Genomic DNA, 17,212 nt, shown 5'->3' with positions numbered 1-17,212 from the left:
GGAGAGGAATACAGAAACATACTTAATGACAGGTTAATGCCATAGTTGAATATTAATGGGAATCAATGAAATGTCTTATTATTCTTCCTTATAAATATATTACAAACTTGTCAATCAATATTTTTATTAATTTTAGTAATATTTAATTCACTACGCAAGATATTTTAATATTACCATGAAAACCAGCCACATTCTTGCATGGCTGAAATGCTATCAATAACAGGTAACTTAATTATTATTCCTATTTCCCCACCTCTATAAAGTAAGTGACATAACAGAAACCCTACCCTGTCTTTATTTCCTGGGTTTATATAACAGCTGCTCTTACTATAGAAGCCCGCAGTGAGGGAATTATGAAGCCTCCCTCTCCAAATTCCTGAAAATTCCCTTGGCATCAGTAAAACCTCAACTTAAAAAAAAAAAAATGTATTATAAAAAGAATATCTCACAAAATCCTAATTGTAACATATTCAACAAAAGGACAATACAAAAAAATGTTCTGATGGACTCTAAAGACATGTGAATTCCCTAAAATGCAAATAACATCTTTTCAAATGGAAGGGCGCCTTCTGTGCTCTTTGAAGCCCTTTCATGTGATGCGTCAGACTGCCACCTGCTGGCTTCCTAAATTCAATTCCACAATGTAAAAAATTAACCTGCAGCTTAAAATTGTTTAAAATAATCTTTATCTACTCTTTGAAAACTCCATAATTTTTCCTATCATAAAGTTGGAATAATAGCATTAAAAGGATATGCAGATACCCTTGGCTACAATTTTCTTTCACTTACAGGCAAAAAAGCAAATAATGAAACTTGGCATTGCAAAAGTAACCGGAGAAACACATCCTCAGTGCCTTAAGGAGACATGACTTAATGCAAACGGATGAAAGTGCTATATCTGTAGGGAATTAGCCAAAGCAAAGGACAGCCGACCTGTCATGGTGGCCTAAGAAACCATATAATCTCAGCAAAGTCCCACTGTTTTAATGAACCAAACCTGAAACTATATATTTTCTTCACTGCCAAGAAAAAATGAGCCATATTAATTTATCATTTCTGTTAATTCCTACACTTTAAAGAAAATTACTAGTTTTTGCATTTATCAGGTCGAACTGAGACATATAGTTTGAGTCTGTTGACTCAAAGCGTTTCTTTGTTTTTAAAGTAGGCTCCACGTCCAATGTGGGGCTTGAACTCAAGACCCCAAGATCGAGCACTGCCTGCTCTACCAACTGAGTCAGCCAGGTGCCCCCCTCACCAGGGTGCTGTGAATGCAGAGAAGCCTTGTTATGAAGTGCTCTGATATAAGCCAGATTTTATTTCTACGAGGTTCTCTCATGCTTCAGATGTTTCACAGCTGCTCCATCACCTACATGATAAAATCTTCAAGCCTTAGTACAGTTTCCTCCTCTGTCCTCAAAGCCTTTCATGCACCCTATTAGTACTTACTTCATTCTAGTGGAATTAATTGCTCTTATCATTCTCCCCCATAAATCTATAAACTCTATGATGTGAGGGCAAGGGCAGCATTTAAATACTGATCCCACAACTTGATCTGAGTGTGGACTAAGTGCCAGGCTAGCGCTGGTGGCTGGTAGCCAGAGATAAGCAAGAAAGCCCCTGCAGTACTCGGTGTGCTCACAGTTTGATAGAGGAGGCGGATCTCCTCGTCCTTTATGATACATTATCATCGTTATATTGGTACAGTCTATGCTACAATATACAAGAGAGATATAAATGGAAGAAGTGGTTCAAAAGGGGCTCTATCGGTCCCCTACTGAGTGCAGGGTGGGCTGGAGAGGGGGAGCAGAGAAGGCTGTATTCCTTCCATACGAGAAGGCCTACTGCTCAAAGAACGACATGGACAAAGAGCCCCTCCACAGGCACAGTGACCCAGTTTTGTTTGTCAACAGATTTTTTTTTTAAAGCAGATACTATGGAAATCCTGTGAAACTTTATTCAGTTCTATTTATTACTGAAGTTCAAAACTCAGTATTTTAAATTTACTTTATCAGCAACCTTTATTAATAATCTTAGTGCTGGGGCACCTGGGTGGCTCAGTCGGTTAAGCCTCCGACTTCGGCTCAGGTCAGATCTCACGTTCGTGGGTTTGAGCCCTGCATGAGGCTCGGTGCTGACAGCTAGCTCAGAGCCTGGAGCCTGCTTCCAGTTCTGTGTCTCCTTCTCTCTCTGCCCCTCCCCCTCTCATGCGCTCGCGCGCGCTCTCTCTCTCTCTCTCTCTCTCTCTCTCTCTCTGTATCAAAAATAAATAAAAACATTAAAAAAATTTTTTTAAATAATCTTAGTGCTAATCTTATATTGTTTTACAAATACATAATTTTAAACTTCTATGATCCTAAAATAAGCTGAAAAAACAGAATGCTGGTATTTCCTAAAGCAAGTTGTTTTACGAGAAAGAGAAAAAAAACTAATGGTACGAACTCAATATCAAGAACTACCCCTACAACCAACAAGCAGAGCCACTAAAAGGGTATTATAAACTTAATTAAGCTCAATTAAAACAACATACATATCCCTTTCCAGGTCAAGTATCACCATCAGGTTCTAGGATATAAATGCTGTAAGTACAATGTTTTCTCTTCTGAATTTCTTTTCCCAAAATAAGAATTTAACTAAGGTATTTAAAATTTATATACCAAAAACTCAAATTCAAAAAACTGAGAGTATAAAAATTTTCCCCCAAAAATCATCCCCTTAAAATAAGTCAGCTTATGTCCTTACAATGTCTGTCAAACGATAGAATGCCTATCAAATGTGAAACATTATCTTGAAATAAAATCCTATTTGTGAAAGACACATTAGAAAAGAGTATCTCAACTAATGTGTGTTTGGATGATTAAAAGGTCACCTAACAAGAAAAAAGAAATGCAGCATGGATTCCAATAGTTATTGTAGGATGAGACCTAACAATTGCAAACATTAGTTGTTATTAAAAACCATCCTGAGGGGCACCTGGGTGGCTCAGTCGGTTAAGCGTCCAGCTTCAGCTCAGGTCATGATCTCATGGTTCGTGGGTCCGAGCCCCGCATCAGGCTCTGTGCTGACAGCTCAGAGCCTGGAGCCTGCTTCAGATTCTGTACCTCCCTCTCTCTCTGCCCCTCCCCTGCTCGTGCTGTCTCTCTCTATAAAAAATAAATTAAAAACAGTTAAAAAAAAAAACCCATCCTATAAGTGAGCATTTCGAAAAGCAACAGTGCCAGGGATTATATAATGGAGATTACAAATACACAACCACTGGGCAAATAAAACCAACCACCCTAATGTTATATGAACAGGTATGTGGATCTTAGGATAAAATACCAAGGCACTAGACGATAAATAGATTCAAAAAGTTCAGTATTTCAAACAACAGAGGAGGAAATGAAAATGATACATAACCAGAAAACTGTAACAGGACTCGAAAAGTTACTATTCTAATGATAATAAGAGTCACTGATGTCCAAGTACGTTTGAAGAGTATGAGTAATACTCCTTCATGAACCATTAGTAGGAGTGGGAAAATGAAGGGGTACCTTATACTTAGATACTTCATGAGCAGCCATGTAAGTAAATGTCTTCAGGTTAAAAATAAAATATAAGATTTAAGTAAAACATGGCCCATATTAATCTATGACCTGGTCAACTGAAATGGTTATCACCATCAGTGATAAAATTTAGCTAAATTTCTTATTCTTTTCTAACTCCAATTCACTTTTTGAATTATCTTGCCCACAGAAGTTTGGGAAAAGGATATCACTGATTTAAACATTAACAACCACCATTAGCAATAAATTTTCTTAAAAATCCCAAAAGTCACTTTACAAGATGTTAAAATAGAAAACCTTGAAATGGTTTCCATCAGGACAGGACAAGGACTACACCTCTTCATGACTCCAGACAAAACAATCCTCTCGGTCCATCACATTTTTAGATCTGAGGCCCAAATACCAACTCATCTTAATTTAAAGAAGTCTCAGAGACTGAGAGAGCATCTTTCTAAAACAAGGTGCCTCTCATGAGCCCAAACTAATGAAGGACCTAGATATAACAGGTCAGTGGCTTACACCTATTAATTGGCCACACCAGCCCTCCGTGGCCACGCTGTGCTCCGCTTTTGCCCCCAGCATTTCCTCATTCCCCATCAGTCTCCTCAGAGCTCCTCGCCACAGTCTGGCATGACCACAAACTGTTCAAAAATTTCATTGACTCCATTCCTTTGCTCCATCATGCCTGCTCTCAATGCCTATATTTTTAACTTTATTTCACCAGGGTGAATATATGAATTTTGCCCCCAGTAATCTCTGCAACAGCGTCAAGATTTGCCTTTTACTCTGCCTGGACTGCTGCTGAGCCATGCGCCAGGAGGGAAAAGAGAGCACAAGGAGCAGCCACGACGGAAGGAATCCGGTGGTCTCTGGAAACAACAGGCAGAGCACAGGAGTCTCACCAGGACGCAGGTCTGGGAGGTGCCAGCAAAAAGAGCCAGCAGCTCAAAGTGCCAACACCTTCTTCCAGAGGCTCATTACATATAACCATTAGCCATGGTATCGAGCACGGGCTGAATTAAAAATTCATTCCCCATCCAAATAATCTCTCTCTTCCCAATGATGGGAGAGGGGGTGTTTACTAAAGTCTAAACTGTTTTGCTTGTTCATATAGAAACCACAGGAAACCATCAAAATGTAGTTTAAAAGATGATAATTACACAATAACCAGAAAAACTCCATAGTTCATCCTTTGACTGTAAGAAGCTAGTGCTAAAGGGGCACTTCCCAACTCTAGGATTACCCTTTCCCACAAACCTTCCTTTAGGGTCCTCAGAATTGCTCCCGTATGTCAGGGTATCCCAAGCCTCTGACAGCACAGGCCACCCCCCCTGGGTGTTTACAGACTGTAATAGTACACACTGCTAGTGGATGCCACCATCAGACAAACTCATCTTGAAAATTAATCTTTAGTAGAGAGAGTAGAGGTCTGGATATTGTTTTAAAATACTACAATGCTACTATTCTATAAACACAATGAAACAGTGGATTATAAAAAACATTTTAAAGCCTTTAATAATAAAAATCTCTAGTTGAAAAAGGAGCTATTTGATATTTTTAAAAAAAGAAAACACGCTGATAAATTATCTCCTAACATACAACTTTAAGTTCCTGATACTTCCAATGCTACTATTACATCACGGATCTTTAAACTGTAGTCTCTATTAGTAAGTGAAACTCACTGTGGAATTGAACTGGGATACAGGCTCAAGGAAAACATTGGCTTACTGAGCTTACGTATACTCACCTGATCTGGTATGTTTTCCTTCACACGGGTCCAAGCCCCGGCTTTGTATAAATACTGGGCTGGGCTCAGAAATTTTGCCCTATATTCAGAATTCACCTTCCTAACAGAAATGAAAAGAGAGTAAATATTTCACCATGTTGATCTTCTAAATACCACGACATTTTTCTTATAAAATACATACCCAAGCCTTTGATGTCTCCAAGGAGTAAGCTTCTTTTTAGGCTGGTTGGACTCTTTTGATTCCATCTCTGCTTCTAATTTTAACGGATCATCTGTTTTATTACACTAAAATGGAAATAATGTAAACATTTTATGGTTAAAATATGTTATACATTAGAGCAAAAACATAAATGTTGTAAGGTATATAGAATAATTGGATACTGTATTACATTTGTATTTGCATTACATTTCTGTTTGTGGAAGTAAGTTTTAACGGCTAAAGATAACCTAGAAATCACAAGCAATCAATAATAGAGTTTTGAAACTAGTATATCTGGTTGGTGTTTTGAAGTATAGCTAAGGATTTGGTTCATTTTACAACAATAAAATGTTAGGTCCTTGGCTAGGAAAAAATTCTTTAATTAACAAATAAACATCTAAATGAATAAACTTAATATTACCTGTTGAACAGTGTTTTTATATTTGCCTTTGATATTCTAAATTCACATTTAATAGTTACAATAATTAAATAAAAGGTCCCAATGAGTAAGTTACCAATCATACTGCTTTACTGAATAATTTAACCCTCTTTTTAGTGCTTATTTGTTTTTGAGAGAGAGAGAGAGAGAGAGACAGAGCATGAGCAGGAGAGGGGCAGAGAGAGAGAGAGGGAGATAAACAATCTGAAGCAGGCTCCAGGCTCTGAGCTGTCAGCTGAGAGCCCTATATGGGACTTGAACCTGTGAACCGTAAGATCATGACCTGAGCTGAAGTCAGTAGCTTAACTGACTGAGCCACCCAGGTTCCCCTACATACATGTATTTTAGACCAAAACTTTAGCACGCCAAATTATAGCCAATCTAAATTATGATTTACCTCAACACATACAAACATCTGCCTTTATCTGAACTGTAGCTATTTAAGTTACAGTATCAGGTTAAAATGATTGTAAATTATAGGTAAATGGGATAGAAGTTGTATTTTGAAATCTTCTGGAATGGCATTAGGGTTCTAAAAACATTCTATGACATTCTATGATTAAAATGTGTGTGTGTGTTTGTTTCTATCACTACTGTTATTCCTATAGCTCACATTACTGTAAGGCTAATCATTTGCTATTAGACATAGCAGACTTACCTTCTGTATTACTAAGCACTTACCACAGTATTATATTTATTTAGTCACAACTCTGTCTCCTCAGAAGCCCAACAACTATGTGGGGCTTAGTGTGGTTATCACTGTATTCTCAGTACTCACCCAGTGCCCGGCTCCCCTAAGCGCTTAATGAACACGTGGCACTTAATGCACAAATGAATTAATACACTAGCTAAAACCCAAATTCTCAGGTGGCGTTCAGTAAAAGATAATGTGTAGAGTCTAAAATCATAAGTCTTTTATTTTGTTTAAAGTAAAGAGTTGATGAATACCTTCTTTTCAGGAGATACGGTTTCAAAATTTCCATACTCTTTCAAATCACTTCTTAATTTTGGCTCTTTCACTGGAGATAAACCCTTGAAATTTCTTCTGTATTCAGTTTCATGGATAATTGAGTTACTTTTGAATTGTGGAACAAATTTGCTTTTATTGTGGAAAACCTTAAAACAAAAATTACTGTAGTTTAGTTTTCTTGTTGGTTAAATATACAAAACTTAGTTTCTAAACTGCTTTAAAAATTTCATATAGAAAGTTGAATTATAGGATGCCAAAACAGTGGAATTATATGACTGTTTATAATTTCATTTTATTTCATATAGATAATTAACATCCAAAACACAACAAAAGCAAATATAGACAAATGGACTGCTTCAAACTAAAAAGTTTCCATACAGCAAAGAAAACAATCAGAGTAAAGAGGCAACCTACGGAGTGGGAACACCTGCACATCTGCTAGGGGTTAATATCCAAAATATATAAGGAACTGAAACACCTTGATAGCAAGAGAACAATCTGATTTTTAAAATGGGCAAAGGGACACATACATCAATGGAAAAGAATATAAAGCCCCCAAATAACCCTATGCATATACAATTATTTACAACAAAAAAGCCAAGAATAGACAGTTTGTAAAGTATAATCACTTCAACAAATGGTGTTGGGAAAACGGGACAGTCATGTGCAAGAGAATGAAATTGGACCCTGTCAATCAACTAAAAATGGATCAAAGATATGAACATATGACCTGAAACTATAAAAAAAGAAAACATAGGCAGGCAGTAAGCTCCTTTACACTGGCGTTGGCAGTGGTTTTTTGGATTTGACCCCAAAAGCAAAATCAGCAAAAGCAAAAACAAACAAGTAGAACCACAATCAAACTAAAGAACTGTTTGTTGTACAGCAAAATAAGTCACCAACAAAATGAAAAGGCAACCTACAGAATGGGAGAAAAGATTTGCAAATCATACATCTGTTAAGGGTTACTATTCAAAACAATAAAGAACTCAGACAACTCAGTAGAAAAACAAACAACCTCATTTAAAACCGGGCAGAGGAACTGAATACACATTTTTCCAAAGAAGACATACAGATGAGCCAGCAAGTACATGAAAAGTGTTCAACATCGCTCATCATCAGGGGAACATAAATCAAAACCACAATCACCTCACATCACCTCACACCTGTTAGAATAGCTACACCTGTCAGAATAGCTATTATCCAAATTACAAAAGACAAGTGTTGGCAAGGATGTGAAGAAAAAGGAACACTTGTACACTGTTGGTAGGAATGTAAATTAGTACTGTCATTATGGAAAACAATATGGAGGTTCCTCAAAAATTAAAAATGGAACTACCAGATGATCTAGCAATTCTATTTCTGGGTGGATTTCCAAAGGAAATGAAATCTGTATCTCAAGGAAATATCTGCACTCCCATGTTCATCACAGCATTATTCACATTAATGAATCTATGGAATCAACCTAAGTGTTCACCAATAGGAATGGATAAAGAATGGACAGAATGTATAAGGAAAATCACACACACACACACACACACACAGAGGAAAAAGGAAATTCGGTCACTTGCAACAAAATGGATGAACCTGAAGAACATATGCTAAGACTAAGCCAGACACAGAAAGAAAAATACTGCAGATTTCACTTATATAGAGAATCTAAGTAAGTGGAACTCATAGAAGCAGAGAGGAGAATAGTGGTTGCCAGGAACTAGGGGGAGGGAGAAATAGGGAGATACCGGTCACAGGGTACAAAGTTCCAGTTTGCAGAATAAAGAAGCTCTGGAGATCTAAGGTGCAACATGGGGACTAGAGTTAATACTTCTAATAGAGTTAATACTTGAAATTTGCTAAGGGGAAAGAGCTTACAACCCAGGTAAAAAGCTAACTATGTGAGATGTTAATGTGTTAATTAGCTTGATTCTGTTAATCATTTCACAATGTACAGGTACATCAAAACATTACTTGTATACTATAAATACATAATTTTTGTCAATTATACCTCAATAAAGCTGCGAAAAAACCCAAAGGTCAACTTTCTACACTCATTACTATGCTGTGAATAATAGTTACCATAATAAAAATGTTTAAGCCAAAAACATAATGAACCGTATCTTTTCTCTCTAAAGTGTCCCACCTCTCCCTCCCATCAGTGTGGTGATGGGATAAGTACACAGGCATATTTTAACTGTATGAACACAGGCATTCACTTTATAAGGCAATTCTGTTGTCATCTCTACAGGTTTTTTTTCTCCTTTGTTGGCATGAATTTTTTTCTTCTTCCAAAAACAGAACATTCTTAACATTTTGAATATCTGATGTGTTCATTTGTTCTGGTTTTTTTTTCCTTTGCTTATTTCTAGCTTAATGAAAGGGGCAAAAATCAAGCAATTATGGTGTTTCTGTCTTTAAATGTTTCCTTTTGTCCCTTATAATAGGGTTTCTATTTTATGGTAATATCGCCGTTGATTACAAAAAAAGCAAAAGGAAAGATGTGGAGCACAAATAAGGTATATTACTTCTTTGCAATGTCGAATAGCACATCTTCATACAGATCAAATCCAGAGTATCTTTTTCCTGAATATAACCTCAAGGACTTTTCTGCCAAGAATTATTCAGACTCCTATACATATTAATATAAGACATCCTTTTAGAAAACAGGTGTTTGATAAAATAGAGCTGAATAGCTCTTTCAGAGGTTCCCTATCAACAAGCATTGAAAATTTCTGTCACAGGCTCTTTAATCCACAGACCCTGAAATTGATATGCTTTGAATTAACAAAGGGCATTTGCTTCCTCCCAAAATTCTTTGAAACCCCCACTGATGAAAGCAATAAAACTACTAGTGAAGGTTTACTAGGGATTTATTTTATATTATACTTTTGGTCCTATAAAAAGGCTTTTCTATACAATGTTTCCACTGAATTATGTAAAAGTTATCAGTGGGGCTTTGCTTTGAATTAGCTTTAGTTTAAAAGTGAAATGTTCTACAAAAACTGAACAATTACAATTTTCAGGGAGTAAGTGATTTTGTAGGCACACATGCTTAATATCCAAGAACACCTGTGAGCCAAACAAAAGGACTGATCCTGATTACTAGGTTCACCAAGGGGACATATGTCGCCTTAGCTATTTTATATGCTTCTAAAATGTTCTATAAATTTCACAGATTTTTTAGAAACCTGAATAACAAGTAAGTAAGCCAAAGCTGCCACAATTTATAGGATCACTAGAATTATTACGTTAGTGTAAGATGACTGATACTATTTTCTCGTTGAATCTACCCTCTCAGTCCTGGAGGGGTATAGAGTTTACAAATGAATGCTGAGATAGAGGAGAAAATGAACCATGAGGGTATGTGAAGGGGTGTGTATGTATGTGCGTTTATAAAGAAAAATGCAAAGATCAAGAAAAAGAAAAGTCTAAGCAGATATTCTAAATGCAAGTATTTCCTTACCTGGGCCCAGAAGGATGGTTAAGAATATAAATGAGAGTCAAGAACCTAAGAACTGTCTAGAGGATGACAGTAGTAAAATGATACAGTACTTATTAGTAATGGTGGTCAAGCGCCAAAAAACTGTGCAAGATACAATGAAATCTAGGAGCACATTTAGGTACCATCATAGCTTTTGAAGTTTATAAATGTGGTTAAACTGACAATTTCTATTACTGCTCATTTGACGCAAAAACAAGATTATGTATCTTGTGTTATTTTTAACATATTTTGTATTTCTTAAAATATTCAGGGCAGTTATGCCTTTCTTATCAGAGAGAAAAGATGCAACGTATTAGTCAACAAAATACAGTATTTTAGAATAAAAGCAATTTAGTAATGTTTTCATTAAATAAGCAAAATCTGACAGCATGCAAAAACTTACTGGTGCGCATGTTTCATTATCCCGTCTCTTATTTAGCCTACGTGATGGATCTGTAACAGCGACCATCAGTGGCCTAGGATAGTTTCATGTTACTACTATAAATCGAAGTAATAGAAGGATGTTAATAATACTCTCATTTTCACTTTTCTAGAATCTGCCTCCAGGCCTACTGAAGTACCTAATTTCTTTTAGCTCTTAGTTCTGTACAAATCTGCATTACTAGATCAGAGGATGATACTTAAAAACATATTACATCCATTCAACTACCTGATTGGCTGTAAAAACTGGAGCGGTTTCCTTAGGGGTCTTCCAAACAAACTGCCTTTGATATTCAGAATTTCTCAAGATATCACGTGAAGGGACAACAGTCAGTCCTGCTTTCTTCCGAAGAACTCTATTCAACTGTTAGGGAAAGAAAAATCCCACTCACAGTTATTAAAAGTTTCTATTCAAACTTTTTCTTTTACTGTGATACAAAAACAAAAACAAAAACAAAACATTGTAACATATTTTACGTATCATGAAATGTACCCTCTTAACACATACAGCATTGTTAATTACATGCACACTGCTGTGCAGCAAACTCTTTAATTGATAATCTCCCTTGTAAGGTATTTAAAATGTCTTTCTAAATATTGTCAAGAAATTGCTGTGCAGCCCAGAAAAAAGATGGCGCCCCTCAGTCCCTTCCTGCCAATTATTCACAATGAAATCTCTGACTAAGACACAGCAGCACCTTGCCTTACGCCACACTGTTTCTGCAACACCCCGTCCCCGGCCCACCACTTACACATCACCTTCCTTGATTCTACTGTGCCCTCTGGTTTTCGCAACAAGCCATAGACTCTCCACCAACACTTCTGAATGCCTCTCCGTGGTTTCAGTCCACGGTGGACATGAAATGGGCAAGAAGCAGTGGACTGGAGAAAAATGTGGGAGGCAGTGAGATGTCTGCACAGGTCCCCGAAGCCTCTGCTTATGTGCTTGCAGGGACGTTCCACAGGCCAGGTGTGACACAGGAGAGCAGAACTCCAAGATCTTCGAGATCCTGCCAGAACTGCCCTTCCTTTTGCATTCTGTCAATTGAGATGTTGTTTGCATCCACAATGAGAAATTGAAAAGGGCCTAGGTAGAAGTCAGCTCACTGCCCCTGCCAGAGGTAATGGCTTACTACTCCCCTTCTCTGTCCCAATTCGATCTCTCCCTTAGGACTCTGGTGCTGATATTTGATGAATAAAATCCAGAGGCAGGCTGCCCATCCAATGAAGAGATATCTTAGTATAACCAGACCAAACTGGCAACTATTAAGAATAGAACTCGCAATAACTAAAGTCAACAGCCTCTTAACTATTCTGTAAGACATTAGAGTAAAAAAATAAAACAATGGGAAAAATTTAAGCACAATATGTAGTATTAGTGAAATGAAGAAATTTATAAAGAATTCTATGCTTTTGAAAAGAAACAGTGAATATACCTACCCCATTATCTACATTTTCTGAAAGCAGCTTGGTAGAATGTTCTCGTTCCTCATTTTCATTAACAGGTGTATGATCTGCTATTACATCCTCGTTATTTTCCACAATATCTGAAGCCTGGTCAGCTCTGGAGTCTGTAGAGTGAGATCTGGTTCTTTTGGGAACCCTGGGGGCTTCTAGTGCAAGAACTCTTTCTTGGTTAACATCTTTTCGTTCGGCTTCTTGTAATTCTGCTGTTTCTGCAGCTTCAGGTTTTGGTGATACAATAACATCACTCTCTGAGGTAGCTCCATTCCACTCAAGAGATTTTGAAACTTGTGGGTCATGATGAGGGACTCTTCTTTTTGAAATAAAACTTGGCTCTTTTGTGATTCCTACAAAATATAGTATACAGAAATTACAATAAAGCTCTACCATGGCATAAAGTTACAAAGACAGCTTTTAATAACACTTAACAAGGGAGAAATGGAATTGAAAATCCCAGTTGAGACATATACAAGGGCCTTAAAGTTGCAGGATAAAAAAACAAAAAACAAAAAACAGGTATAGTTCATTCTTCAACATAAAATCTTTCATTTTGCTTTTAAAAAGTACTAAAAGTATGACATAAAAAATTAAATATTGAGGTCACAATGTTCGAGTTAACCCAACACAAGTCACTAGAATCACAGCGTGACGAGCTTGGCAAAGCCAGCAGGACATGTTGCCTCCGTTTCTAATTACTTTCCTGTGCTACTTAACAGAACAATGGGCACTGGTACTGTCAAACTTTGGAACTTTTTACAAAGCTTCTCTTATACACCGCAGACCAAGATGAGAAGGGATGAGATGTCATTATGCTGGATCTTGGTTCTACATTTGCCTTGATTTCCTGAGAATTAAGGAGAATGAAGCCTTTTAACAAGAGCTAAGATACTATTTCTCTATATTTCTGTCTGGCAAGCAAATGTCCAAAAAACTTAACCTTCTACCCAAGTAAGAGGAGCTCTGTGGAATGACAGCCACTGAGATACTGTCCTAGTTTGGGGCCATTCTTTAAATAGAAAGAAGACTAAGCAGGGTGGGGAGGAAAGCGTAAGACTAGAGGGAAGGAGAGGAAAGGTGGACTGAAAATCCAGCATGAGGTAAAACCTACAGTTCTTTAGCCTCTGTCAGGGATGATTTGGCCATTAAACCCAGGGTCCCCACCCTTACAAGGCTTCCCTGGATTAGTGGTCTTCAAACTGGATGCATGTGTGTCTGGAGGCATATGGAAACATTCTGCGGGATACACAGAAATGGGCCTTGTAAGGGAATCACTTCGCAGATCCTACCTCTATACGCAGGATATCCTAATGTTGGTCCGCCTGAGCGCTGCACCTGCTGTCTGCAGTCTTCATTCCCACTCCTGCCTCCCCATTTCACAAAAGGAAGACACACCTCTCAGCCAGCCCCAAGGAATAAAAAATTCTCATTGGCAGGGAAGACAAAGGGACAATTCAAGAAAGTTTAACTACTGAGAGAGTGTCTGACAGCAAAGCGAAGAAGATAGAGATTACATATAACAAAAGAACAGTGCCTTATTTCATCCATCTCCACACCTTTCTGTCTACCCATCTTAGAATTAAAATTCAGGGGTAAGAGGGTTGTCATGTGAAATGAATATATGTTAACACATTTACAGGGATTGAAAAATAAAGTTAGACTTTGTTCTCACCAAAAATAATTCTAATTTGCCTGATTAGTTTGCCAATGAGGACTAACTTTACCAATTATATGACAAACATTTACCATAAAGTGAATAAGCTATATTGGCAGCTCCAAAGATTTAACAAATATAAGTGAAACATATGCACAATATTCAATATGCCAGAAATCATATCCTTTGAAACTATTTGTTACACTTATTAAAAAATTAAATATCAACTTAAAATGTGAGGTGGCTCAGTTGGTTAAGCACCAACTTTGGCTCAGGTCACAAATTCACGGTTCACGAGTTTGAGCCCCACATAGGGCTCTCTGCTGTCGGCACAGAGTCCACTTTGGATCCTCTCTCCCCATCTCACTCTGCCCCTCCCCTGCTCACACACATGCACTTGCTCACATGCGCCCGCACGCTTTCTCTCTAAAATAAATAAACATTAAAAAAATATGAAAGAATACAAAGATTTTCTAAATTATTTTAAGGGATATGAAAGCAAAAATTTGAAGACCATTGCCCTAGACTTCTCTCTGCTTTCACACAGAGAGGCTTCTGGTAGAAGATCAAAATGAAAGGGGAAGATTCTCAAGTGGTCTGCCCTTCTCTCCCAGCACCAGCAAAAATACTAAGGGGGAAAAAATACACTCTTAACAGAACACTCAGCCAGTCCTAGGTAAAGCAGCCATTCTTCCTCTCACCTCCCTTTCTGAACATCCTCAAGTTCTCACTCTGCCACTCCCCCTAATCTAATATTCCCCAACACACCTCCCCTAGACGGTTCCTGTTTTCATTATGTACCATACTCTAAAGTGGCTTCGCTCCCAGTCTTGTTTCAATACGCCTACCCTCAAATGTAGGTGATCTAAGCTAAAATGTTACGGGCACAACAATCTGGCTAACCAATTCCCCAGTATCATAATAAGCCATCAAAGGGATAGCTATACTTTAAGATTTATTTTGGAGAGCCTCAAATTTGTAGAATTTCGAGTCATTTGGAGGATTCTGAGCACCATCTTGCCCAAGAAGCAGAGACATCCAGTGTTTGAAGTCAGGCTCTGGGCAAGGATCCTGATGCTTCAGAGGAACCAAGAGCCACAGACTCTAGCCCACTCTTCCCTTTTTTCTCCAAACCTAATCCCAGAAACACTCTCCTCATTTTACTCATTTCCCAGGCTTGGGAAAATTATGCTTATTTCTCATACATCTTTTCTTTCCCTGGCTTCACATATCTAATATTTGAGGGATATATACCATGCATAAAGCGCGCTCACATGTGGGGCCCCAAGCGCTCACCGGTATATATGCACCTGGCCCTTAACAAGCAGCATCTCATGTAATCCCTGCCAGCAATCCTATTAAATAGGCTTCCTAAACCCCACTTGGTAACACACTTCACATTTGCCCAAGATCACAAGCTAGTAGAGATCCAAACTCGCATTCATTCATTCAAACACTGGTTTTCATAAGCACTAGAGTATGTATCGTCTGTGTCATTGACTAGGCAGGGAGACAGCCAGAGCCCTTGCCCTTCGAGATCTCATATTCTAGTGAGGGCGAATGAAACAGGCAGGTAGGATAAAGTCAGTCTGTTTCTTTTCCTCTCTACTGTTCTCTGGGAAACTTTGGCCCAGGGCTGACTTTCCTGGGGCCAGGAAGAAAGATGTGTGATGACAAAAAAATGGCCTCTGAACTCATGGGCTTTCAACAAAACAGATTTGATTTCAAATCATGGTTTTGCCATTTACTAGCTATGAACTTCGGGGCAAGCTACTTAATCTAAGTTTCCCTTACTCAAGACCTTGGGAGAACACCACCCCAGGCCTGACTGCTCTCAGCTCAAGTAGGACTCTTCAGAAAGGCCTTTCTTGACTACTGCAGCTAAAGTGGCTTCCCTCCAACCCACCCCTCCCCCAAGTTATCTATATGCTAGCTTATTACAACTTGAAATCCCTTAGTTTATTTATTGAGTTACTTGTTTACACACACACACACCCCCCCCACAGTTAAGGGTCTTTGTCTGATTCAAGGCTATATCCCTAGAAGCTGGGAATAGTCCTGGCCTGTATAGCAAGCCCTCACTAAATAGCTGTTGAACAAATAAGTCAACCAGATCAACTGAACAATGTTTCACAATTCTTAATCATTTTTGCAAACTTAACCCCAAACTTTATTTAAGTTACACTGACTATTATTAGTTTGTTCAACTTACCTAACTGATCCGATCTAAGTCCAGCCCATGGGTACCTTCTCCCCACTGAAGGATTATAGGACTCTGACAAATATGAATTTTTCCACAGAAAGTTTCTCTGGTATTCACTCAGCCCCTGTGATACAAAATACAATTTGAGTACAGTGCAATTAATGGACGTTGTTTTAAAAAAGACATCAGTAAAAATAATTTCTGAAGCACTAAAAAGAGTTGAAAGCCTTGAGATCTATAAACACAGAAGTGCTCCTTAATAACAGCTAATATTTACCCAGCCCTGTGCTAAGCAGTTCACAAGTCTTCTATCCTTTAATCCCCACAACGGCTGGAGGCAGATGCTGGCAGGAATCCGAGGCTCTGAGCAGCTACCTTTTTGCTGGTTCTCTGATTCCAGAGCCTAAACTCTTGGCTGATAACAGGTGACAATCTAAATCCCCATCGGTATAATTATCCTTACTGATTATGTTGACAATAAGTACACAGTATTAGGTATTAGGCCTAGTACCTCTCGAAATGTTGTAAAGTCAACTAAAGACAAATTCCCCTCCTATTCTGAATACAAGCCCTTAAGATTAAAGAATAAAACAGGGTTTGTGGGAGGGTGTGGTCAATTGTTACGTTGATGGGTGCCTGACCCTGACAACTACCACCTACCTGAAATTTACGCACCGCTACGAAAAGTGTATATTTCTTACACCTTATCTTACACCCTAGCCAGGGTCCCATTTCTCGATCCTTCAAAAGACATAGGCACTTTAAAGTTTTAAAGGGCAGGTAGGGGGCGGAGGGTAAAAAGCTAAGCTGTGAGGTGGGCTACCGGTGTCCCAATTTGAAGCCACCTTCGATCCCATTACAAAGCGTCCTCCTTCCATCACCACTCCCCAGTGCCCTCCAAAATCAATCTCTCTCAACACCACCGAACGCTACCATACTGCAACTCGGAAGTGTGTGTAAGCGGAGAGGGAGCTTGGTGGAGGACACGAGCATCCTTCAGGATCATGGCAAGCAGGCTAGGGAGCTGGCAGGGTTGGCGGGGCCCAGGAGCGCCGTGCAGAAAGCCAGCGAGGCCCCC

At 38.5% G+C, this 17,212-nt stretch overlaps 1 protein-coding gene across 1 annotated transcript in view; it reads right to left on the bottom strand.

Moving 5' to 3' along the window:
- The window catches only part of MDM1 (Mdm1 nuclear protein), a 31,019-nt gene extending 14,153 nt beyond the window's left edge, over positions 1-16,866 (bottom strand). The window contains exons 1-7 of the mRNA XM_029955457.1: positions 16,795-16,866; positions 16,144-16,258; positions 12,257-12,627; positions 11,046-11,180; positions 6,879-7,046; positions 5,474-5,577; positions 5,293-5,392 (exon numbers count right to left, since the gene is read on the bottom strand). Of these exons, the coding sequence (XP_029811317.1) occupies positions 5,293-5,392; positions 5,474-5,577; positions 6,879-7,046; positions 11,046-11,180; positions 12,257-12,627; positions 16,144-16,258; positions 16,795-16,866 (1,065 nt within the window). The remainder of the gene's footprint in view (positions 1-5,292; positions 5,393-5,473; positions 5,578-6,878; positions 7,047-11,045; positions 11,181-12,256; positions 12,628-16,143; positions 16,259-16,794) is intronic.
- Between the last annotated feature and the right edge of the window lie 346 nt (positions 16,867-17,212).

This window comes from Suricata suricatta, chromosome 10 (assembly GCF_006229205.1).
Source record: "Suricata suricatta isolate VVHF042 chromosome 10, meerkat_22Aug2017_6uvM2_HiC, whole genome shotgun sequence".
In the NCBI taxonomy this organism is placed as follows: domain Eukaryota; kingdom Metazoa; phylum Chordata; class Mammalia; order Carnivora; family Herpestidae; genus Suricata; species Suricata suricatta.
The sequence above is the reverse complement of the archived record's forward strand: the minus strand, read 5'-3'. Positions and strand labels throughout refer to the sequence as shown.